The sequence below is a fragment of the Pelodiscus sinensis genome, chromosome 2 (assembly GCF_049634645.1).
Source record: "Pelodiscus sinensis isolate JC-2024 chromosome 2, ASM4963464v1, whole genome shotgun sequence".
NCBI classification, from domain to species: Eukaryota; Metazoa; Chordata; order Testudines; family Trionychidae; genus Pelodiscus; species Pelodiscus sinensis.
The window spans coordinates 48,910,216-48,936,655 of record NC_134712.1 but is presented as its reverse complement, the minus strand read 5'-3'; the positions used below and the strand labels follow the sequence as shown (position 1 = coordinate 48,936,655).

Genomic DNA, 26,440 nt, shown 5'->3' with positions numbered 1-26,440 from the left:
TACAGACGAAGAGCCAAAATAGTGGTAGATACAGCACAAAGAACCAAGGGAAAGAAGTTGTTGAGAAAAAAAAGGGGGGCTGCCTCTTTAAGAGCCATGTGTGGCCCAAGCAGGCTTCTGTTGACCGCAGCGTCAGCTCTCACTGCACCAAGTGGCCCTCTGCCCAGACAAGGAAAAAAAGGTCAGAGCAGGGGACCATGAGAACAGCTGCGGGTGTGGGAGCCGCAATTTTTCCTTTGCAGAGGCGTGTGTGTAACCACCACAAAGCAAATTTGAACCTGGGACCTCTGAAGTGGAGTATAGGAACTTCTACCCTCTGAGCTAAAAGCCAGCTGGTTCCCAGCCTGTGCTGTAGAGGTCAATTGATCTTAACTGTTGCTGTGGCCTAGGTACCTCTTGCATTGCTCAGTAACCACACTTGGCGTGTGAGTTACATATTTCCCCTAGGTGAGGAAGCATGTCCCGAGCTTCCAAGACCCAGTTGAGATCCCAGACAAGCCCCTACTTGTCGTCACCACCACCAAGTGGATTTGAACCTGGACTCTCTGAAGCAGAGTACAGAAGCCTCTACCCTCTGAGCTAAAAGCCAGATGGCTCCTAGCCCATGCTGTAGGGGTCTCCTGATCTTAACTGTTGCTGTGGTCTAGATACTGGGAGCTTGAGAACCAAAAACTCCCACAGAGTTTTAGTAAGGGCCTAACAGTCCCCTTAAACATGCAGCTCGTGAGTCGCAGGTTGGCCACCCCTGTACTAGGCTAACTTTTTTGCCATTGTGATCATGCATCTCAGAAGTTGCCTATCAGCAGTGACTAGACCATAGACAATAGCTCAGTAACCACACTAGGTGTGTGGGTTACACATGTGTATGTGGGGGAATGGTCCCGCTATTGTGGGGAACTTTCCTGAGTTCTATACTACCCCAGTGAAATGGACCAACAAAAGGATCTGAGTCCCCGCTCACACTTCCTTTACTCTACGGCCTCCCTGATCCTGAGGGCTCCCCCTCCACTCTCCTGAGTAGCAGAGTCCTCGAAACCCCAACAAGGCTGGGCCCAGATTTCCTGGGGCTTAATCCTTGACCTTGTAGTCACTTGGGATAGGGGCTAGGGTGTCCCCACTCCGGGGTTCTCTCTTTACACTGCATGCTTTCTTGGCCCAGTGATCATTCCATAAAGTTCAAAGCAAACACAATTTATTAAACATCAACTGATTAGAGAGAAAAGAATAAGAAAAAATGAGAATGGTTAAATGAGAACACACAGTCCTGCTCTGTAGCACAGGGACATCAAAACAGCAGTCTGCAGAGTGTAAGGACAGTCCACAGTCTCTTCCTTATAGGCCCCTTAGAGGCCCTGGATGTGCTGCAGGGGGGCTGCAGGCTGGACACGCTTGCTCTGGCAGTGACCACACAGCCTCAAGCTCTAAGTGGCCAGACGCCTCTCCCAGTCTGGCCTGCTGGGCCTCTTGGCTGGTGATATCTCCCTGCCCAGAGCCTCTCCCCGCACTTTGCTGGTCCCAACTGCTCACCACACCAGCTGCAGGCTGTGCTGCTTTGCCAGTCTCCAGCTCCTTGCGTTGCTTCTCTGTCCCTTTTGGCTCTCTGAGCACTGCCAGTCTGCTGCTCAACACAGGGTCTGCGCTCCTTGGACTGTGTGTGCCTGGCTCTTTTGCTGCAAAATTGCCCCTCAGCACAGCTTGCACTCCTTGGGCTGTGTGTGCCTGGCTCAGTTGCTATAGGACTGCCTCTCCACACAGCTTGCTCCTCTTAGCTGTCTCTCAGCTCTCTCTCCTTGCTCAGAGAGACCCAGAAAAATCCCAGCTCACAAGGAGGACGGGGCCTGGCCTCTTACTTTCCTCACTGGCCTGTCCAACCTGTCAATCAGGCTGAGCTGGAGTGTTGGCTGCTTTCCATTGTCTCTGGGGTCTGTCAGTGTCAGGGCCCTGATTTCTCATGGACCCTTCCCCTTTTGATACTGGGAGCTGGCGAACCAAAAACTCCCACAGAGTTTTAGTAAGGGGCTAACAGTCCCCTTACACATGCTGCTCGCGAGTCGCGGGTTGGCCACCCCTGTACTAGGCTAACTTTTTTGCCAATGTGATCATGCATCTCGGAAATTGCCTATCAGCAGTGACTAGACCATAGAAAATCATATCTTTCAGGAATCTGTATTTACAAGTAAAAAAACCCAAGGAAGTTCTTCTCTTACTAAAATCCCCAAATTCATTCTGCTATTAGCTACCTCAGCAAATGTAACTAATGAGAGAAAGCTCACTACTACTTCATTTGAGCCATTTGTGAACCTTGTTCTAGCGTAGCACTTTAAAACTCTATGGCCATTCTATGCCACAGAGCAGCTTAATGATAGCCAGAGGAAGATGCTTAAAGTAGCTCCTAGAGCACATATAACTCACAGCAGGGGGCTGTCCCAGCCACAGTTGCAAGTGGAATCTTGGTGACAAAAAGGTGGCTTAAAGTCACCTTCGTTCCTTCCTATGTTGTGTCTTAGGCACAGCAGAGAACCTGGCCTCTTTACCAGGGGTTCTCAAACTGGGGGTTGGGACATTACAACATGAGGGGTTGTGAGCTGTCAACCGCTACCCTAAACCCCGGTTTGCTTCCAGCATTAATAATGGTGTTAAAAATATAAAAATGTTTTTAATTTGTAAGGGGAAGAAGTCGCACTCAAAGGCTTACTATGTGAAAGGGGTCACCTGTACAAAAGTTCGAAAACTACTGCTCTAGACTGTATGCACTTCAGGACTGGGGCTCATCATATCTAGCTGCAAACTTTAGTTGGACTGTTGGTAAATCAACAGGGGAAGTGAGTGCATGGTAAGAATGGCCTCTACCAAGAATGTCTTGCTCTCCATTATTTAATCTATGTATTATTTGCATATGCTATTTGCAAAAAATGAAAGGAAAAAGACTCTGAGACACAAAAATAAATAGGTTGCCCAGTGCAATCTTTAGAGAACTAGTGTAAACATACAATTAGATAAGTAGGCAGAAGCAATTTGTGCTACCTGCTATTTCTGAGTAGTCTTTAAAAATGACCCTAAGTAAAGCACACTGGAGGAATCCAATCTGGTTACCCATCCTCACCAAGAGACTGGAACATATGCTGTATACCTCCACTATTTAACAGACATGCATGACCTTCATTTAAATGTTTGGTTTTTTTAAATAAAGGATAATTAAAAACATCAGCTATATGACCACCGTCTACATATATAGGGTCTTTTTTCTGTCATTATACAATTGTCAGTGTAGGCATGTAATATAGTATGTTGATCTTAATGGGGTTTACCTTATCAAGTTCACCAGCCCCATCAATCCCCTTTTCTTCCTCCTGTTCTCCCTTTTCCTGAACATTCTCATTTTCATCAAGAAATTTCATAGGTACTGGAGGTGGAGCCTCATCTTCCATGTCTGGAGTATTGCCAAGAGGACTCTCTGAATTAGCACTTTGCCGACTCTTTTTATTTCGGTCAACAGAGGCATATTCTGCTGATTCAGTCCTGCGCTCAGGAGTCTGCTCGTGACCTTCAGCAGCTGTCTGTGTAGCCTTTGGTTTGCTGCCACAGCTTCTCTCAGTGTTGGCTGCTACTCCCACCTCCTTAATTTCTTTCACTGTTTCATATAAGCAGTCTTCAACTATGTTTTCTTGGGAGGAGCTATCTTTCAAGACCTCATAAGGACCTTCCATTCCAAGACTCTGATAGTTTTCTACATTTCTTGGGGAGAGTATGGTTTCCATAGCACTGTTTGGAGGAATTCTGGGTAGCTCCCTGCTCTGGTGACATTTTATTGACTTTCCCAGAGAGTCCTGCTGGTCTAACAGATCAGAAACAGAAGTTTGTACTTCTTCATAAGGCTGGATGCAGGCAGTTGTGCTGTCTTCTGAGAGAACTATGAAAAAATAAAACAGAATAATTTACTAACTCTTCTTGACTACAGGAAGGTTAGATTTGACAAGCGTATGACCTATTTTATTTCTGCATTGCTATTTATTATTTACAGTGAGAAAAAATAACATGGAATACATTGGCATTCACCATACTCTCAGGTTTTAAATAAAAAGACATTGCTGTAAGGATAAGAGAGTTTGGTTTCACATAGTGCATTATTTATGCAATGAATCTCAAAACACTTCACATAGTAGCAATGCTCATAGTGAGCCCAGGGAATGGGAGAGTAGACACAACAGATGAAATGTTCTATAAATTGCCTGTGATTCATTCTTGCATATTAGAAACTGTGGGGCTTAAGAGTGAGGATATTAGTGAGGATCCTGGAGTCAGCTACTGTTGATTTTGAAAAGTCCTGTTGGATCTTTGATTTCTGTGATCTCATTTCTCCGACAAATAGGTCCTCAATTTAACAGCATGGCCTATTTCTGACCTGATTCAGACCTTGTGCAGCCCTATTGAAGTCAGATGCATTGCTCAGCACATTCATTACTCCACAAGTTCCTTATCGAAGTGCAATGCAGTACTTTTCTTAATATTGGAATGAATAATATGAACTGACAACATTTAGTCCTATAAATGAGAAATTACTATTAACTGAGCCACATATAAAATAGAACATCTTAGATTTGGGGAAAAAAGAAAAGAAAAAAAGAGGAAGCTCTTTTATTAATCAGAACACGTAATTCACATCTGAGAATATGAGAATAACATATAGTTTTCAGAGATGATCATGATACTCCTGGAATAGAATTTACAGATCTCGTTATCGGGTTGTGCACATGTGAGTATTCAGTTTGCTTGCAGTCAGATGTCCATGTCCATGCAAACACTTTCCAGATTTTATCATGTGCTTTTATAAGAGACATCATCTATTTGAAAATAATTTATCTATAAATATATTTTATTTAATGGTTTCTAATAACTTTGCACTGACCAAAGCTTTAAAAAGAAGGGATAGAAAGTGGTATTTTCCCTCCAGTTTTTCAGTCTGATGTGTGAATTTGACAGCACTTCGTATGTAATCAGTGTCACTAATTTTGGTGGTTGTCAGCTCTATTTCCTATGCAGCACATAAACACAGTGACACCCTGCTTTGGGCATACACTTTTGCCCTAGTTCAACAAGAGGGTGTTTAATTTAATGTGGATAAATGTAAAGTAAAGCACATTGGGAAAAATAACCCCAACTATACATATAATATGATTGTGACGGATCTGGCAGGGTCCGCACTAGCCGAAGGAGGGAGGCCCCCCCCCCCCGACCAGGGAAGCCGCGGCCGTAGGAGGCGGCGGTGCTGAATCCGACCGGCGGGGACTCAGGCGCCGGGCAGCGCGGGCGAACGCGCACCGCGGGAGGCGGGGCCAAGCCGCAGAGCAGCGTCCAGCCAGGGCGCCACGGCTCGCCCAGAGGGGTGGAGTCCTGTGGGGGCCGCCAGGGAGGCGCGGTCAGGAAGGCGCCGGGGGGGGTGGGACTACAGCCCCTGACATCACTCCCTTGGGACTTCAAAAGCGGTGGCCAGACGCCTAGAGAGGGGAAGCCCAACGGAGTCCACCCTGGCGTCCAGGGGTACCCAGCCGCCGGGCCCCCGCACCAATAGGAAGGACAGTGTCGGCAGCTGGAGGGCCGCGTTGGGACGGACCCGACGCCTCCAACGGGGTGAGTGACCGGGGACACGATCGGCCAAGGGAGTGGAAGCAGCTCCGGGCGGGGCCGTTCTGGCGCCCGTGGGCAGATGAGTTTAGGGCACCGGCCCCGTCTGCCGTGGAGGGCTGCCCTTAGGCGCCGCACTCCACTTAGGGCCCCGGGCTGGGACCTGGAGGAGAGCATGGGCCCAGGTCCCCCACTCCTCTTGCACCCAACCCCGAAGCAAATTTCCCCCCCCCCCCCCCCGCAACCACCAAACCTACACACCGAGGGCACTGCAAGGCCAGAGCCGTAGCCCCACCCTGTGGACGCACGCCCGGCAAGGGCGAGACCAGGGGGCAGAGACCCCAGGGCCCACGTTTGGGCCAGACCTCTCCCAGCCACCTGGAAAAGGTGCGGGCCATGGTGGTGGGTCCACTGAGCCCCCCCCCCCCGCTGCCTGGGGTGGGAGGGTGATCGCACCCCGCTTGTGCACCACGTACAGACCCGGATAGGGATGATTAGGTCGGACTTGAGGCGGAGGGTTCGCGGAGCTCCCCTTTCCCCCGGGACGGGGGCAGAGGGGAGCGGAGCCCCTCCCCGGGACCCCGCCACAATGATGGGGGCTAATTTAGCTACAACTAATCAGGAAAGAGATCTTGGAGTCATCGTGGATAGTTCTCTGAAGATGTCCACGCAGTGTGCAGTGGCAGTCAAAAAAGCAAACAGGATGTTAGGAATCATTAAAAAAGGGATAGAGAATAAGACGGAGAATATCTTATTGCCCTTATATAAATCCATGGTATGCCCATATCTTGAATACTGCGTAAGATGTGGTCTCCTCATCTCAAAAAAGATATACTGGCATTAGAAAAGGTTCAGAGAAGGGCAACTAAAATGTTTAGGGGTTTGGAACGGGTCCCATATGAGGAGAGATTAAAGAGACTGGAACTTTTCATCTTGGAAAAGAGGAGACTAAGGGAGGATATGACAGAGATCTATAAAATCATGAGTGGTGTGGAGAAAGTGAATAAGGAAAAGTTATTTACTTGTTCCCATAATATAAGAACTAGGGGCCACCAAATGAAATTAATGGGCAGCAGGTTTAAAACAAATAAAAGGAAGTTCTTCTTCACATAGTGCATAGTCAATCTGTGGAACTTCTTGCCTGAGGAGGCTGTGAAGGCTAGAACTATAACAGGGTTTAAAAGAGAACTAGATAAATTCATGGAGGTTAAGTCCATATATGGCTATTAGCCTGTATGGTAAGGAATGGTGTCCCCAGCCTCCATTTGTCAGAGGGTGGAGATGGATGGCAGGAGAGAGATCGCTTGATCATTACCTGTTCGATTCACTCCCTCTGGGGCACCTGGCTTTGGCCACTGTCAGCAGACAGGATACTGGGCTAAATGCATCTTTGGTCTGACCCAGTATCACCATTCTTATGTTCTTATGAGTTTCAGGCTGGCAGCGATGGATTCAGAAAGTCTACTCTCCACCCTGGGGTCCCTGGACAAATCCAGGGAACAACAAGAATTGGAGAAATGGCAGAAGTGGAACCTCCTCTGCTTTCAACCCAGCCCTGTGCAGTGGCCAGTGGAAATCTTGGAAAGTGTTTTTCACTATCCAGGATGACCCCACAGCTCCTGGGTAGCACCAGTAACCAGGGGAGGACTGGAAAACGGGTAGGGCAGTTCAGAGGTTAGAGAGCTCATTTCTATGCTGAGGTTGACAAAGCCATTGAAAATGAAGAAGCTGGCAAGTGAGCACAGAATAGAAAACAGAGGCAGGAGAGGAAAGAGGGACAAATCTGAGTCCATTAATTGGAGCTGCTCTCAGGCCTGACCATGCTCATCTCTTGTTGAAAAGATCTACACAAAGATCAGCAGGGCAGCCAAGAAAGATATAACAAATAAGGAACTAAAACAAATTTGTGCATGATATTTATAAAAATTGTGCTGTTTGTGGCAGTTTAAAAAATTAAGACAATTGTGTTTCTTTTATTACACGTTCTAACTGTTACGTGTACTTTGCAAGAGAAGCTAGTAGCTTATAAAAGCACTCGCCTTCTATATGGATTTGCTGGGTCTACTCAGTATACTGACTAACTAGCAAACTATACCTAAATGTGAAACACTAACCAACATGAGGGAATGGGGATCAGCCACAAAATAGGTTGGATTTCAACATTCCTTTTGTTAATCTCACTGTGAGTCCATAAACTAATCTGTTAAACCTTTAGCACTCAGAAAACAATTAAGGGTTTAACTGTAAACTAGAGAATGCGGCCCAGTGTGTCTAAGTGTCTAACCCAGAGAGAAGAGTAGTTGGCTCTTGGGAGCTCTGTTGACAGCATATTTATTTTTAGTTTCAGCTGAGTATAGTATTTTGAGTGTGAACCATGCTGAGTGTTCAGCAAAGCAAGAGGAATTAAGAAAAAGTTTATTTGTATTTGTTTTCCAAAACATCAAAATACGTTTTATTTTATTTTATTTTATTCAAGCAAAAAAGTAGTTTTATTTTTTCCAAACTATTGACCATTTTGCGTGTTCAGATAACACCGGGAACAGGACAGCTTTGTATATTGTTATTATTTTTCATTTCTTTTCCCATTCTGTTCAAAATGTGCCTGAGCACTGCCCAAACCTAAAAGAAGGGATCATTCCTGCCCTGAAGAGTTTACAGCTGAAGGTGTTGATTGTACGAACAAAAGTGTTTAGCTTAACTCGTGAATACTCCTATTAAAGTCAATGGCAAATGCTCACAAACAAAAGTGAAACATGGGCATAATTGCAGGACTAGATCTTAAGAGACTTCACAAAGCAAAGTAGAGATAAAGGATGCAATAAAAATAAAGTAATTAAAGAGTATGGTTTTTTGTTTCATTTTCAAAGAGCTGCAGTCCTTACCATCCCCATTACTGAGTTCCCCATTCTGGACACTGCTGACAAGAGGATCTGTAGCCAGACTTGTGATGGAATGGCTGAACATCTCCTTATCTGAAGGCTGCAAAACAAAATCTGAAGGGTTACCTAGTATTTAAGTAGAGCAAGAGATAATCTACACTACAAAATAATATTGTGAATGTAGTGCAATTAATTTGAAACAGAACATGGGTGTTTATAAAGATACACATGCATGTTACTAAATATGCATATACATTTCGACAGTCTATAGATTTGATTCTGATCTCACACTGCTCTGTATCAATTGTAAAACTGGTGTAAGATTAGAATCAGGCCTTATATATTAAAACATTCACATATGTGTTACATTAAATAAATAACTGTATCTAATTATACTGCAAAGTTCAGCCCAGAGTAAAATGGGTACTACTCCCATGGAAATCTCTAGTCCAAGCTCACTGATAACATATAAAATGGTAAAAAACCCAAGTGAATGTGCAAAGCAGGTATAACTTACAAATGTAGTGAGGAAAAATGGGCGTTATAGTAACAGGAAAAGCTATGAACACAAAAAGCCAGCCCACCAAGCTGCTAGTCATCCTAGCTGCTTTTACTACTGAATGGCCAGTGTATAAATTATACTTACTTTGCACTCTCAAATCAACAAATTCCTACAAGTACTACTACAATAATTCCTCATTTAACACATGCCTGCTTAACACATTTTCGCGACAGCACAATTTTTTTTTAAGGGAACATTTTTTGAATTACATGATCGTCCCTGGAATAACACGATTTCCCCAGCCGGCCCGTTGCCGGCGGCTGCATGGGGTTTCCATTGCCTCCCTGCAAAGCGGCGGAGGGTTCGCCACTCACCGTGCCGTTCCCCGCTGACTCCCTCTCGCTGGACTCCTTGCCCCCTCTCCTCCGCCCCTACTTGCAGGCCGGAGGCTGGTTTCCCCAGCTGGCCTGTCGCTGGCGGCTGCGCAGGGCTTCCCCCGCCTCCCTGCAAAGCGGCAGAGGGTTCACCGCTCACCGTGCCGTTCCCCGGCAACCCCCCCTCGCCGGACGCAGTGTGGGTCCCAGCAAACCCATCACAGGGGCATACTCCCAACCCAATCCCCCTCCCCTCTCCTCCCCTTCCCTTCCCTAGAGCCAAACACCTCCCCTCCCTGCTGTAACTCAGTCCTCTTTCTCCCTCAACCTTATGTCCCAGTTCCAACAGACACCACTGCTTGAAACACAACCCCCACCTTTTCCATTATTTTCAATGGGAAAATTGATCCCTCATAACACGTTTTCACTTAACACAATCATTTTCTGAAACAGATCTATAGTGTTAAATCAGGAATTACTGTATTGTGTTTTTCTGAATACAGGATACAACTGCGCTCTAAGCTACCATGTGCAAATCAGGAGTAGGTTCACTACTCTTAATGAAGCTAGTCTGTGGAAATGAGATCAGAAACTCTTGCACAGTGGGAAATCAACATTTACCTATAGTTACCACGTTGAAGTATCTTATCTACCACAATATTTCTTTACGGTTAGAATATAAAATGACTGTAGTTTCTTCAATATCCCTATGTGATCGTTTTGAGAAAAGGTTGGTCTTTAAATGGAAACCATTACATACACCTGTTTCCTGACCAATTTATACTCAGTGTGAAACTTGAACCCATCACCCTGCGCAGGGGCAGATGACAGTTTTGCGGGGCCCCGGGCAGCGTAATTCCACGGGGCCCACCCTTTGCCACGGCGCATGTGCAGCGGCGCCACCGCGCATGCGCGGGGCTTTCTGAAGTGCGGGGCCCGGGGCGGCCGCCCCGTTCGCCCTGTCCTATATCCGCCCCTGACCCTGCGCTCCCCAAGCAAATAGCCTATTCTCTAGGACGCTCCAGAACCCACCCCACTGCCCTACCTTCAGGGCATCTTGTATGCTACCTTACTAAGGCAGGAACCAGCTTCATCTCTGGGGCAAAGAGTGTTGCCTCAGTATGAAACAAACACAGTTATTTATGTCATCACTGCATAAGTTGAATGAAGTCTGACTTAAAAATCAATGCAATAAAAATTCAAAGGTAAGCACTGAATGTTAGGACATCACCTTGCCCTTGATTATGCTGGACATGCTAATATCCCAGGACACTGTGTGAAACGGCAAACACTGCTTGACCCTGCATTTCCCGCACACCCAAGCTTTCCACTGAACTCTGTGGTGGCTGTGGCTCATCACATCCCAGTGCTTCTCTCCCTGCATCACATTCCCTAGCAGGATGCAGCCCAGGGAGAGCACAGGGAGAGCTACCATGCTGCTCCGGCATCCGGGCTAGAACTCCTTTCCCTGCTAAAGCTCTGCCCATCCTCCCCTCCCAGTCCATAAGCCCCTTACTTCCTGTCTCCTAGTCCAGGCTGGTTTATTGGGCTGTAGGCCATAGAAGGAAGTGCTGGCATGAGCTGGGCAGCAGCTGCAAGAAGGTTTGTGGGGCTGCAGTCAGAGAAGACACAACTCATCATCTCCTTCCTGGCTCTGACAATAGCCTTGCAAACTTGCCTGCAGGGGATGCTCATTCTGGAACTGCAAGTAGCACCTTTCTTTCAGAGAAAGTTGTTAGCAAGCGGCATGCCATCGCTAATGTTTGAATCCCATCAACGCTGATGTTAATAAGATGGATTGGTTCCCAGCAATCTGTTGCCACTAACTGGAAATTGCTAATATCAGGGTTGCCAACAAGTGAAATCAACTGTACCCACCTCACAAACCTTCCTATTATCTCCCCTAAACCCATTGGTCTATTTTTATCTTTTTACATGCAAATTAAAATATTGCAGGCCCAAGCTCATGCAAAGGCCTAATTACAAACCAATGGAAAGACACAAACTGAAATAAGTAAATAGTATTTACCACATTCATCAGATTTTCATGGTCTCCGTTCTGATGTTTGGGCCTCTTTTCCCTTAAATTAAAAATGCATATTGTTAACATCCTAAAATTATGTTGAGGACTAACAGATGTTAGTTCGAATTAACTTGGATAGGCGCTACACATACAAACCGCTAGTTCGAACTTAATTCGAACTAGCAGAGCGCTTAATTCGAACTAGGTAAACCTCATTTTACGAGGACGAACGCCTAGTTCGAATTAGCTAGTTCGAATCAAGGGCTGTGTAGCCACTTAATTCGAACTAGTGGGAGGCTAGCCCTTCCCAGATTCCCCTGGTGGCCACTCTGGGCACAACCAGGAAAACTCCTCTCCTCTCCCCCAGCCCCAGGCCCTTAAAGGGGTAGACTGTGGCCAGACGGCACTTCACACAGCAGTCTCTGGCCCGAACCAGTGGCCCCAGGATGAGCCAGGCAGCCAGTGGCAGTGACGTGTCCCCCGCCCAGTCCCCTAGCATCCAGGGGCCATCCAGGGGCCGTAGACGGCGTGCAGCCTCCTGGACTAGTGCGGAGGTCATGGACCTCATAGAGGTTTGGGGGCAGGCCCCCAATCTCCATGATCTCCGCACTAGTAGGAGGAACGAGGCTGTCTACGGCCGCATAGCAGCCGCCATAGCCCGAAAGGGACACAGACGCACCCAGGAGCAGGTGCGCCTGAAAGTAAAACAGCTGTGGCAGGTGTATGCCAGGGCCACCAGGGGCGGCGCCACAGCAGGGGCTGCTACCTGCCCCTACTTCCCTGCCCTCAACCAACTCTTGGGGGCGGGGCGGTCTGTGCCAGCCCGGGGGACAGCGAGCTGGGACCGGAGGGCCCTGACCTGGTTGCACTGGAGGGGCCACCGCCAGGTGTTCCAGCAGGGTCGTCCAGGGAGACCGTACCGGGTAAGTAGTTTGAATTAAGTAGTTCGGGGGGGGGGGGGGGGGGGGAGGCGGGAGGGAGACCAGAGACCACGCGCGTGGGCCATGCCTTCCACGGATCACGCAGACACCTATGCACGTGCGAGCACGTGCTATGCCACCGTTGGGCAGGTGGCTCCAGCTGCGTGACACCCAGGGGCCATGGCCCAATAGGCACATGTTTGTGCGAAGAGACCTGACATCTCCCGACCCCGGGGCGGGACCCAGCAGTATGCTTTCCCTTCACATGTCCCCTCTACACGGAGACAGGGGACATCTCCTCCTCCCCCCCGCTGCCCCGGCCACACTATACATGGCACAGGGACATGGGTGTGGTCTTGGGGCAGCTCCCAGTCCCGGGGAGAGCCAGACATCCTGACTATGGCCTCCGTACAAGCACAGTGGCTCTGACGGTGCAGGACATGGTCACCTTCACGTTGCGGGGTGGGGGAGAGGGCTGGGAATCATCCTCTGCGTCCCCACGGAGAACTGACCACTTCTCTTCTTTCTCTACAGCTGCACCAGCTGCTCGTGCATGTCGCACCACCCCACCCGGGACATGCTCCCGCACTCACGGCCTGCTCCGGACCGCCAGCACGGAGCAGGAGTATTGGAACCAGCACCTGGGGGCCCTGCAAGCCGTGCACTGCACACTGGAGGCCTGGATGTGGGCAGACCTCCAGCTCCGCCAGGAGTAGCTGGCTGAGGTCCTGCTGCAGAGCATGGTGCCCCGTGCCGGTCCTGCACCTGCTGCCCCCCCACCTGCTGTCCCTCCTCCCACTCCTGCCTCCCCTCCCACCTCTTCCTCCTCAACCCCCACACCCTCTTCCTCAATGTCCACACCCTCCACTCCACCCCCCCGGGGACGCCGAGGCCCCCTCCCTCGCCGTGCTGGGAGGCGGTTGGCCCAGCGAGACCCCCACCCTTGATCCCTGAGTTTCCCCATCCCTCCTTTCCCTTGCTTCCCCCTTCTAGCTCCCTCCTCCCAGTTTTCCCCCTCCCCTCTCCCACCCTCTCTCTTCCCCTCTCCCACCTCCTTTTCCCAGTCTCCCCGAGTTTTGTTCACTAAAGAGAGTTTCTATTTTTGAACACATGTGTCCTTTATTTTGTACATCAGGAAGGGGGGCTAGGGAGGGGTAAGTGGAAGGAGGTGAGGGAGGAATGGGGTACGAGCCCCTGATGGGGAGGACTGGGGAGGCTCTGCGGGCTCCTCAGGGTGGAAGCTCGCCTGCAGTCCCCCAATTGATCCCCCCCGAATGGCAGCCTGGGGCAAGTGCAGCCAGGCTGATGGCCGAGTGCTGTGATGTTCCAAGTGTGGGCACTCAGGGCACTCCAAGCCAGGACTGCTTTGCAAGCGGGGCACCCCTGAGAACTGTCTGCCCGGGGTGGGGGTTGGGTCCCTTTAAGCACAGCCCTCGGCTAGCCTGAGACAGCAGCTCCACGCTCTAAGTCCTCATCTGATGCCCTGCCGGCACTGCTTCCGGCCATCCTAAACCTCAGTTCAGGGTCCACTCAGTGTAGACATGCTAGTTTGAATTAGCAAAACGCTAATTCGAACTAGTTTTTAAGTCTAGATGCGCTAATTCGAATTAGCTTAGTTCAAATTAGTGCTATAGTGTAGACATACCGTATGTTAGTAGTGATCACTACTGACCAATATTGCTTCACTTCTATTCTTCAGACAAAAGCATGGATTCTTAACCCTGGAGTTGCCACTCTCTAGAAAGGGGTAGCCAACAGGTTTAGATGGTCACTCATATCAGAATTTTTTCCTGGTCTAACATGGATTCACAGAATGGAGAAAGTTCTGAGCTGCCGTGTTAAAATAACAATTTAATCTTTCTATTTGTGTGTCAGATATTTTTGTGACATGCTCTGTAATTTGTGATTCTGACTCTTTCAATGGCCCGGAGAACACCTTTTAATGAAAATTACAGTCTGAAGAATCAGAAGAGGCTTTTTAAAGGTCTAGGGGCCATACAAATCCTACTAACAGCATTGTGATTTCTTAACAATAGTGGATAAAGTGGGCACTTCAAGAAGCAAAACACCTACAATGTACTTTTTAACACTACATATAATGTATAATGTTCTTCATTATGCAATGAATGTGTTGTGCTTTAAAATCTCCAGAGTTTTAGATGGGATTAACTGGGTCCTCAATGGCCCCTTCATGAAAAGGATCAGTTATTTTGAAACACAGCGATGAAGCTGTCAGATGGAAACTTCTCAATTTGGAGGAAAAGGGAAGTAAAAATTGCAGAGGGGAGAGGAAGTACAGGGAGGTGAGGTGGGAGACTAACAATATCTGTCTCTGGCCCTGAGACACATGGCATTTTCCACAACAGAAGTCTGTCTACTACATCTTTAAACTTCTACTTAATTGTGAAACAACCAATTAAATCTCTACCAATATCCATGCCATTCAGAGTTTGATTTATGTTTACAAATGCTTAATTCCTTCCCAAAACTTTTTGACAAACCATTTTAAGTTCAGCAGATTTTTCTCTTTTTTACATCATCAAATATTCCATCAATAATTTTTGAAAAGAGTTTGATGGAGATATTGCATGTAATCGTATTTCTGTGTAAACAACTCACCCCACAAAATAACTCGTAAAAATGACACTGCAAACAGACTAGCAACATGCTGAATTACTGAAGAGCCTCATTAGATAGCTTCTAGCCAAGAATTTGCATAACTTGTTAGAAATCTGTTTATCCAACAGATACATTCTCATAAAATCTTTCTGTTGCTTCTGGTTTCTGGCTATGTCTCAGGGATTCAAGCATTATTAGATACAATACAGAGCTGTATTCACTAAACAGAACTTTGGTTAAGAGCAAGAAGATTTTTAACGCGTATCTATATACAGGCAGTTTTGATGAATATGGGAGTGCTCACAAGATCTTGTAAAGAAGAAAATTAGACGGGTCTGTCTTTTAAGAGCAGAACCAATTAACACATGCTTTTTGGAAACCAAAGGGCTCTTGGGTCTAGCCTGGTCCCAATCTGTCTTCTAGAGAGTTCCCCCCACCTCTCAGGGCACGTCTCCAAACCATCCCCCCTAAGTGGACAGCACATAGCCCCAGCTTTCCTGGCACTGGAGCACAGGGAGGGCGGGCAGCCTCAGCCCTGGTGCAGCTACAGAGAAGGCAGCCATGAGAGACCGGAGGGAGTTGTGCTGAAGTGGAGGGAGCCTGGAGTCAGAGTGTGGGTGGGGCCAGCCAGGCAGTTTGGGACAGCTCTGCCTTCCCCTGCCTCTGATACCCGCCATCCATGCACTTTGACCTATTACATTTCATCCCATTTCTATTATTCCAGTTTTCAAAGTCTTCCAGATCTTTCAGTATGGTATTTGATCCTCCGCTATCTTGTCAATACCTCATTGCTTTGTGTCATCTGTAAATTTTATTAGCACACTCCCACTTTTTGTGCCAAGGTCATTACTGAAAATAGTGAATTAAATTTGTTCCAAGACTGATCCCGGAGGAACTCCATCAGTAACCTCCATCCAGCCTCAGAGTTCACTTTTCAGTATTTAGCCTTCTCAGTTCCTTATCCATCTTTCCATTCTCAATCCCGATTTTGTCCAATTTAACTAATAATTTCCCATGGGAAATTGTATTAAATGCCTTACTGAAATCCAGGTAGATTAAATTTACTGCATTTCCTTTGCCAAAAAATCCATTATTTTCTTGAAGAAAGGGATCAGGTTAATCTGGCATAGTCTATCTGTTGTAAAATCATGTTGTATATTATCCCAATTACTGGTTAGCTTTATTGTCCTGAACTATTTTCTTTCTCTAAATTTGTTCCAAGACGATGCATAAACTTGCGGTCAAACTAACAGGCCTGTAGTTTCCTAGTAATTTTTTTTTCTTTCTCTTTCTCGCTCTTAAAAATAGTTACATTAATAATTCTCTAGTTATAGGACACAGCCCCCAAATTTACAGATTCATATAAAATCCTATTTTTGGTGTTCAGTTTCATGTGCATAAAGATGGGCAATAAACAACTTTGGATATTTTTTTGGATTTTTTTGTAAATTCAGCCATTCTTGCTACTTTGTTATAAATTAAATGACTTCAATCCACATTCTACTTAAAGTGTCAAAAATACTTACCCCAGAACTGAAGAGAACATATTACAATGACAGAAGGGTTTTCCTTTATTTATACCTTGACAAAAAATGCAACAGAACTCCCTAAGCATGTTCCATGCTTTTTCTCTTTATTGCCGCCTGACCCCCGAGTCTTACCTGTCACAGCTGGAGCAGAGAAAGATGAGCAACGTAAGGAAGAAGAGTGTAGTCACAGCAGCCAAACTTCCCCACGCAACAACATGAAGTTGTCCACTGCTTAAGAAACCACCGTCAGGTCCCATTATATTAACATGTGCTGGTGTCACTTAAAGATGACAGACTGATCCTTGGAGAATGCTGGCATCTGTGAAAAGCACCTTCCCTTTCTGCAAAGAGAACAATGTCTTTAGAAATTGCTATAGATTTTGAAGATAATTAGAAGTCAGGTAAAAGAGATCTTCAGGTACAATCTACAAAACTAAAGACTAAACAGGCTCAGCTTTTAAAAAACCTGATCCATGAGAAAAAGTTAAAAAATGTCTATGTTTAATATTAAAAGACTGAAGGGAACTGATAACAGTCTTCAGATATGTTAAGAGCTATAATAACGAGGACAGATCAATTGTTCTCCATCTCCACTGAAGGTAGGACAAGTAATGGGTCTAATATGCAGCAACAGAAATGTATGCTAGATATTAGATAAAACATTATAACTATACAGATTGCTGAAGTCTGGAATAGGCTTCTAAGAGAAGTTATGGAATTGCCATCATTGGAGGTGTTTAAGAACAGGTTGAACAAACACCTGTTAGAGGTGGTCTAGGTTTAGTTGGTCCTACCTCAACGCAGGAGGCTGGATTTGATGACCTCTTGAGGTCCCTTCCAACCCAACATTTCTATTATTCTATCAAATACTATTGCAAGTACAGAAAGACTAACAAAAATAGAAGTAAGATCCTAAAACAAACAGAATAAACCAGTCAAATATTAACAGAAATGATCAAATACCAACAATCTTCACAGAAATAGAAGTAATGTAACATCAGTATTTGTATTTTGGGAAAAATAACCCCAAATGTCAAATTGCCAGATACCAGAGCAATGCCTGTAATTGTTAATGAGGATTTTAGTAAGTGCATTTTTAAAACACATTTAAAAGTTATGCAAATTTAGCAAGACAAAAAATGGTTTATATAGAGTCTCCTCTCTTCCCAGCTCTCAGCATCTGATACCTGAATCTGTTAAACAAGGAGAGCTGTGTGCATAGCTTGTTTGTTTAAGGGCTGAACTGAGAATTAATACAAAAAATTGATTCAGGTCAACCCAAAATTACTTTTTTTAGAGAACTGAGAAATAAAAAAATAAAAAAAATTGTTTCTGCTTGAATGAAACATTTTGTTTGACCTAAAATGAAACATTTAATTTTGCTTGAGGTTTTTAGTTACTTTAAGTTTTTAAAAAATTGTTGTAAAATTTTAAACGAAAACACTTTTGAATCAAAATAAAAACATTTCATTTCAAAATGTCAAAACAAAATGTTTTATCTTTTTTGAAAGTTTTATTTGGTTTCTTTTGTGAAAGAAGACATGTGCAAAATGTTCTGGTCAACCCAAACCTTCGTTTGTCTGAAAAATGATGCTTAACTCTAATAATGTCAAACAAGCAAGGTACATTTTAAAACAGAATAGCATAAAACAACTTTTCTGCAAAGGGATTATAATTAGATTTAATTTTCTCTATGTGAAACATTATTAGTTTTATTAGACTGCCCTGGGCTCAAGAATAATACAATTGAATCCAAAATGACTTTTCAACCGAGTAGAATATTGTCAAGATTAACACAAGAAGAGATGAGATGGCTTTTTCACCCCAACTACCTAAATCAACACAATGACTGTTACACAAAAGCGTATAAATCAAGTTATTTTGTTCACTGCAGCAGCCCTTGAGACATGGTTCAGTCTAATGCCACTCAAATACTATAAAATTTTCCTTTGGTATTCAAAGCAGTGTGGGTTTTTTCTTAGATGGATTATGTTGTGCCACATAAGGTAAAATAAAAGGAAGATAGGTTTTTTTCTCCATTGCGGGATGTATCGTTTTCATCATAATTTTGCAATAGCATATGCAGATTTAATTTATAACCTTGCAATCAGACTTCAAGATCAGGAAACATGCAGTTGAGTTAATGCCCCAGCCCCGCAACTGCAACGTGGAAGGCACAAGGTAGGTAATGGGCTTGTGCGGTGGCAGCGGGGCAGGGGGAAGGGAAGGGGCTTAGGCTTGGGCTTAGGCAGAGGTAGGGGGTGAGGGTGGGGGGGGGGAAGGAGCTTGGGCGGAGGCAGAGGGGTGGAGGGGGAGGGGTGGAAGGAGAAGGGGCTTGGGTGGGGGGAGGGGAAGGCACCAAGAGACAGGGGTGCAGGAGAGACAAATGCCAGGGGGCCAAGGGCAGAAGAGGAGGTGTCAGTGGGAGGGGGGACAGGGTGATGCTGGGAGAGGAGAGAGTAAGGGCATTGGAGAGGGAGGGAAAGGTGCTGGGAGAAGGCTTGAAAGAAGGGGTGGGCATAAGGAAGGTGGGGATGGAGCAAGTCATGTGTGATGGCACAGGGTGTGAGGGGAATGGGGGCAGAGGGTGGTGAGGGGATGGGCATCAGGGAAAAAGAGGGCAAAGGGGGCAGGGGCAGTAAGGGAAGGGGGAGGCACCAGGAGGGTGCAGGGCTTAGGGATGGTGCAGGTGCCAGGGGATTTTGGGGTGAAGCAGAAGGGCAGGCACCTGTAGGGGAGGGACCAGCACCAGAGGAGAGAGGCAAGGAGGTGTTAGAAGAGGGGATGAGGAGGGGTAGCTGACATGGGCAGAGTGGGGCTACTGGAGGAGCGGGCACAGGGGGGAGAGAATGGCTGGTGGAGGGGAGCAGGTCGCAGGAGGGCTGAGGGCAGTGAGAAGGGCAGGAGTCAGGACAGCAGAGGAGGGTGAGGAGTTGGGGGGCAGTAGGCACCAGGGGAGATGATGGAGCAAGGAGAGGAGACATGGCAGCAGAGAGAAAAGGGAAAGGTTTAAAAATATTTATTAATAACTTTTTATGCTGCCCACGGCCAGTTTGTTTGTGCCCCGCGGTGCAGTTTGGGTTTATGTGGGGATCAACATGTGGCCGGGAGCCAAAACAAAAAAGTAGTCAGTGTAATGATCTTCTGTTGATATGTGTTTTAGTAGTTAAATTATTGGACTGTCATTGCTCATGAAAAGTGCTGTCACATGGGTAGAAATCGGGTAAATGTTGCATTTTATTAATATCAGCAGAACTGACTGAAATGGGGCCTGTGTGTTGTGTAGACTTGCCTTAATCTTTGTATTCATGCCTGTCAGTGTGAGAGAAGCTATTTGTATATATTTGCTTGTATATGCAACCACACTTAAGTTGAGGCCCTCAGCATGTTCTGTAAGTATCAGTGTGGCCCCTGGGGCTTCCAAAGTATAGTTGTCCTAGCTCATCCCTGACAGGTGTCTGTCTAACCTGGTCTTAAATATCTCCAGTGATGGAGATTCCACAATCTCACTAGGCAATTTATTCCAGTGTTTAACCACCCTAACAGGCAGGAAGTTTTTCCTAATGTCCAACCTTAGCTCCCTTGCTGAAATTTAAGTCCATTGCTTCTCATCCTAACCTCAGAGGCCAAGCAGAACAATTTTTCTTCCTCTTCCTTATGATACTCTTTTAGATACTTGAAAGCTACTCTCATGTCCCTTTTCAGTCTTCTCTTTTCCAAGGTAAACAAGGCCAATTTCTTCAGCCTTGCCTCATATCTCATGTTCTCTAGACCTTTCATCATTTGTGTTGATGTTCTCTGGACTTTCTCCAGTTTCTCCACATTTCCTGAAATGTGGCACCCAGAACTGGACATGATACTCCAGCTAGAGCCCAATGTAGGCTCATTCCCTGCTTAGGGGACATGAGATTGGGTGGGTTAATTTCCAATCCTCCTGTTTATTCTTTTCCTAAGCCAGGAGGGCACAGTAGTTCTGATGGGGGTTGGAGAGGGGATGGAAGCCAGATCCAAGATCAGTGAGCTCTGGGAAGTGGGCCCATTGAAAGGACCTGTGGATGCCTTGGGGGTCAGCAGCAAGGGCCTTTTTTGGGAAGGTGAATGTGGCAGCATTGAGACACCACCCAGAAGCAGGCGCCACAGACACTAACTGCAGATGCATGGGACGGCTCTCATAGATCTTGCACATGCATAAGATGATAGATCTGCAGGAGGGGGGCAGTGGCATAGTGAGGGGGCCGGAGGGGTCAGTTGCCCCTGGGAGAAAAATAATATAAAATGGATAAAAATTATAGGTGCTTTGTGAATATGCTGACTTGAGAGTGGAAAGTTTTCATATTATCATATATGATTCCTGGTAACCCATCTCAAATATGAAAAGCTAGGTTGATACCTATTCATATCAGGAGCTGTTGAATTCAGTTCACCATTTGCAGTATCTCATTAGGATGTTTAGTGGAGAAGATGTTGTTGTTGTTGTTGTTTTATTTATTTACTGTGGGCAAAGCATGGGCTCACAAGATTTCCTCCATTGTTTTACCATGAGTCTCAAAACATTTGGTGTTTTTCTAAAGGCCTGGAGTCAGTTGATTATGTAGGAATCTCAGCTTTCATTTAAAAAAAGTTCTCTATACTTCTGGGCCTTACAGCTAAGGAGGAAAGCTTTAAAACATGAACCCTAAATACTCAAACAAAAGGCCAATAAAAATCCAACATGTTTTATTTTTAAAATATCTTATGATTTGTCGACCAGTCTCATAACTTTGTGTAGGTGTTCCTTGTGATATTTGGTTTGGCAATACTGCTCTTTGGTGAATTTAGAGAGGTCTCTCCCTTCAGTTTCCCTTTCTACTCTCCTTTTTTGTCACAGGTCATCAGAGAATCATAGAGACAATGGAGAGCAGGATGAGTCCATGACTATGGTTAATGACTGGTCAGGGTGACTAACTATTATCAGCCAGTGGTCTGAATGAGCTATTTACTGCCATCTGTTAATCAACTGTAGGAAAAGGCTACAAGAGCAGACCTTATTTATACAGACAACCTACTTTGCCACAGAGATCAGTAGACACACTTGCGGTGTCATGGTGATCAATTTTGGCTCTTTTGGGTTGATATTCACTTAAGACTTGAAGCTGGGAGAATGAAATGTTGTTATCCATATTGTATGATGAAAAGATCTGAACTTAATATATATTAATGGAGATTAATGGAGAAATTATTGTGGCCCTAAAAGGCCTCACTTTGAAGTGGAGTTAAATGTCTCTAGCTTGGCAATGAGACCTATTGTAGACATAATCTACAAATATTTAAAAGCTGGGAATGCAAAGGATGGGTGAGGAATTAGTGTGATTCACATGAATATAACAGAGTAATGGAATAAAACTGAGACAGGAAAAATTTGGCTAAATGTCAGAAATTAATTATGTGGTAGATAGAGCAAATAGAAAATTTGTATCCATATCTGATACATGACCCTCGAACATGGTCTGTAGATACTATATCTGCTGATTTGCAGGGCTTTACTGATAGTGAGAGGTATTAGGTTGTAAAACAGCTTCAAAAAGCAAGTAGTGGAATACTTATTACCATGCACCTATAAAACACAAGTTAATATACTGAAAGGATTAACAGAACGAGCTCAACATTTTTGCTAGAAACTTTCAATGAAAAATGGATTTTTGGTCAAATCAAAATTTTTCACAATTTTTTATTTGGGAGGTTTTTTTAATAAAATTTGTTTTTATGAATTTTATATTGTTTTTCAGTTTCCCCCTTTCTTCCTTTTTCCTTTACTGGGGAAAACGAGACAAAAATAAAAAATGAGAAAAAAGTGGGACATAAAACATGGAAAACGTCCCAATCTCAACTTTCTTTTTATTTTATTCTGACTCTCCTTCCTTTTCTCCCACTGGATGAGGGAAAAAACAAACAAACTAAAAGGAAAATGCAACATCCTCCCTCTTTGGTATCTTCCCATTTTTATCCACTGAAAAAGTGAGGTGGGAGAGTGAGAGAGAAAAAAATAAACAACTTTTCATTTAATTGCATTTGGACCTTTTCATTTAAAAATCAAATATTTTAAAATTTTTTGAATAAAGCAAAAACTTCATTTTAGTTGACATTTTTCACATAAAAATTAAACAGGATTTTTCAGTCAGCCCCAGGAAACAATCCTGTATGGTCACCAAGAAAATGGATTTGTCTATGTAATATATATGGGCATATACAGCAGGAAAGGTGCCTTTTCTTATTCTATAATTCTCTTCTAAAATTGCTAGTCTTGCTATTTTTAAGTCTTGCTAGTCTTAATATTTGAGTTAAGGAGAGTGATAACAGAGTCTGAGGCATGAAACAAAGAGGACAACAGGACAACAAGAAGATTACAGACTGTAAAGAAATTGGCATAGCACTTGAAAATTATGGAATAAGCAGGAACTAACAGAACTGAGAGCAACAAACAGATTTTTTAAAAAAGAAGAATTAGAGAGAGTTATTCAAGGGAGATATTTATTTGAAAATAACAGCTTTTTAAGAATGAGGGGGTAAGGTTGCAGCTAGAAATGAGAAATTCTACTGAGCATAAGATAAATTAACAAGAGAAGGCAGCTAAGGACAGAAACTAGAGTCACTCCACTGTGGAAGAGACAAACACAGATGTAAAGCTTACACTATGAATAAAAAGCAAGAAGTGACTACTGGAGATTCCAGTTACTTGCTTATGAAGAACAAAGTGATTATGAAGCCCTACAAGACAGAACCCAGCATAGCCAAAAGGTCAGTGCTACATTACAATGTGGCCAGTTATCAATTTAACTTTTTACAACATTGGGGTTTAAGATCACAAGTGAAAAGGCCCTAGAAACCTTTTAATATCTTTACATTATGTATATAAATATTTTAATGGTAGGTTTATTTATAAGAATATTCTAAAATTATTGGCCTTGCTAGCAAAGTTAATACTTGAGTTAAGGAACGTGATAACAGAGGGTGTGTCTAGACTACAGGGTTTTGTCAGCAAAACTATACCTGTGTCTACACTGCCGCTGAGTTCTGTTGACATAATGTAGACAGAACTCAGCAGTTTTGTCGACAGCTGTAAACCTCATTCTACAAGGAATAAGACCTTTTTTCAACAGAGTTCTGTCGATAGAAGGTGTTATTGCATCTATACTGTCCTTTGCATCTACACTGTTATGTTGACAAAGCGGCTTGCTTTGTCAACAGAACTGGATGTAGTCTGGATGCTCTTTGTCAACAGAAGCTTTGTCGACAATATCTGTCGACAAAACTTCTGTCAACAAAAGCCTGTAGTCTAGACGTACCCTGAGTCTGAGGCCTGGAACAGAGAGTACCACATGAGGATTACAGATTTTGAAGAATTCAGAACGGCTCTCAAAAATTATGGAATACGCAGGAACTGAGAGTAACAAAGAGATTTTTAAGAAAGAGTGATCAGAGAGAGTAAGTCAAGGGAGATATTTACATATAAATAAAGCACCATTAAATATACCCAACTTTATATATAAATGCCACATGCTTTTAGTGATACTGATTAACCACTAGAGGGCTGCTCCTACTATCTAAAATGCCACTAAAGCTACTTGACTGAAATATACATTTTTCACTCAACTGTATGTGGTAAGATGAGGTATACTGTACATTGCCTCACATGTTACGGTAATTTAGAGTCTTTAAGAGAATGCAGGTAAGTATGGTGATGAGTGCAGCATAGACATTTAACTCAATAGTCTTAACTCAAAATACTGTATTATAGTCTCATATGCTTAAAGGTCAGAAGGGATCTTTAGATAGTGTAGTCTGACCTCCTGCCCATTGCAGGCTACGGATCATCATCCCCCTAATGCATGTAACAGATTCCTAACCTCTAGCTATGTTATTGGGATCTCAAAAAATAAGGGTTTAAAGATTTCAAGTTACAGAGGATTCACCATTTACACTGGTTGAAATCTGCAAATGGCCCATGTCCCTTGCTGCAGAGGAAGGTAAAACATTCCCAGGCCTCTGTCAATCTAACCTGGGGGGGAGAAATTCCTTGCTGACCCCATCAGTGGTGATCAGGTTAGACCCTGAGCATGTGGGCAAGTCCCGCCAGGCAAATACCTGTTTCTTAAGGAGTAGCTGTTGCTTCTAAAGGAAATGTTTTACTGCACTGCCCTCTGGTGTCTATTTGCTCCATATGGAAGGTATTTTTCTTTTCTGTTCTCATTACCTTTACTCCTGTGACTAGATTCCAGTGCTAAATATAATCAGGGTGGCTAAAAATGGAGGTGAATACACAGCCTTTCAGCTGCTTGGCCTAAAAATACTATTGCTGTCTCTAACAGATCACCAGACTTTATTACTTTGATCTTCGCACAGAAATATCATTGAGATGCTCATAATACATTAAATAGATGTAGATACCTATGGTTAACTCACTGAGCAGATATTATTGAGCTGGACAGTTCTAAAACATCTCTGAAAAGGTTTAGACAGTTAGATTTTTTTAGATTGTACAGGTTGAATGTCTATAATCCAACGACATCCATGGTCCACATTCATGGGTGCTCTGGGGCTGGAACACTGAAGGGGAAAAGCTCAGCAACTCTTCCCCGCCCTCCCAGAGCACTGCAAATAACTGATTTATGGGGTTCCAACCCAGGGAGGGAAGGGCAAGAGCAGAGGTAATCAGGGGAAGATGTGGGGCAACTGAGGAGCCTCGCAGCCAGGGGCACATACAAAATGTTAGAGAAAAAACTGCCCCCCCCCAGTAAAAAGTTTGTCCAGGCCGCTTTTGCTATAGTGGGCTGCAGTACTCCTTGGGAGAAACTGGCCGCACCCTTCCGGCATACCATTGCTTTTAGAAAAAGGGAAGGCGTGAAGAGGGGAAAATAGCCTCAGACTCTCCCACCCGTCACCTGGACGTGAGAACTGCGGGGCTTACCTGGTCGCATGAAACCTGCACAGTTTCGGCCCAACCCCTGGGACACAGACCCCCCACTTGGTGACTATTGGGCCATATATGGTAATATGCAAGCGCGGGAAAGTGATGTGCAGATTTGGGGATAAATACCCATCGCACAGTTCGCTCAAGGAGGTCTTCGCAACACATGTACCACCGTACATGTGCCTTCCCATATACTTCAAATCACTGCCGGCCTGATCAACCGACCAGCCACCTCCCCCAACTCTCGGGCATAACCAAAGCCTTCACAACCAAATGGATATCTTTGAAATGTTCTGTGTGCTGTGTAAGTTGGTATGTATGATTTGATTTTTTCTTGTTGTATAAGCTTAGTGTTGTAGTCGTTCTGGGTAGTACATAGAGTTTGTAGTTATCACTGTTATTTAATTAGTGTATCTGGATATTTTTAGAATAGAGACTAATCCCCTTGCCACTCCCATCTCTGACAATTAACTAGAAATCATAGAATAAATATAATAAATACTGTAAATTCATTATTAACACGTTCTATTAAAAATCTTAGAATAAATACTATAAATTCATCACTGTTATAAATAAATATTTTTTATTTGCTAAAACGGTCCACCTGGTTCTGTCCTTCCCCCACGGGTATGCATCATTGTACCTGTGATTCTCGCGGCATGGCATCATGAACAGGATGCCCGTGGGAAGACAGAACTAACTTAACCCTGGAAGATTTACTTTTCCATGCCCAATATCACCAAATCACCAACACAGGTAACGGCATACTGGGACACCTGAGTATCGCCGCTGGGGATCAAAAATGGGAGGTATGCCTTGACGGCTCATCACTGGGTTGAGTCCTCTGCACACACCCCAGTAGTCGCTTTTTCCCATTGCTGACGAAAAAGCAAGTAAAACTAGCAGGCCTTAAAAAGCCACTAGATCCAGCAGCGACCCCCCGACATGCCCTTAAGGCTATGGAGGCCTGCATTAAAAAGGCAGGAGCCTCTATCTCTCCCTCAACATTCTACCCCGACTTAGAG

General features: G+C 44.7%; 1 protein-coding gene across 6 annotated transcripts in view; it reads right to left on the bottom strand.

The window, feature by feature from the left end:
• PAG1 (phosphoprotein membrane anchor with glycosphingolipid microdomains 1) overlaps positions 1–26,440 on the bottom strand; it is a 255,053-nt gene that overhangs the window by 16,407 nt on the left and 212,206 nt on the right. For all 6 annotated transcript variants that reach the window (XM_075920476.1, XM_075920475.1, XM_075920477.1 and 3 more), the window contains 4 exons: positions 16,601–16,809; positions 11,407–11,458; positions 8,505–8,601; positions 3,309–3,910 (listed from right to left, as the gene is read on the bottom strand). In XM_075920476.1, coding sequence (XP_075776591.1) covers positions 3,309–3,910; positions 8,505–8,601; positions 11,407–11,458; positions 16,601–16,725 — 876 coding nt within the window. In that variant the 5' untranslated portion in view covers positions 16,726–16,809. The remainder of the gene's footprint in view (positions 1–3,308; positions 3,911–8,504; positions 8,602–11,406; positions 11,459–16,600; positions 16,810–26,440) is intronic.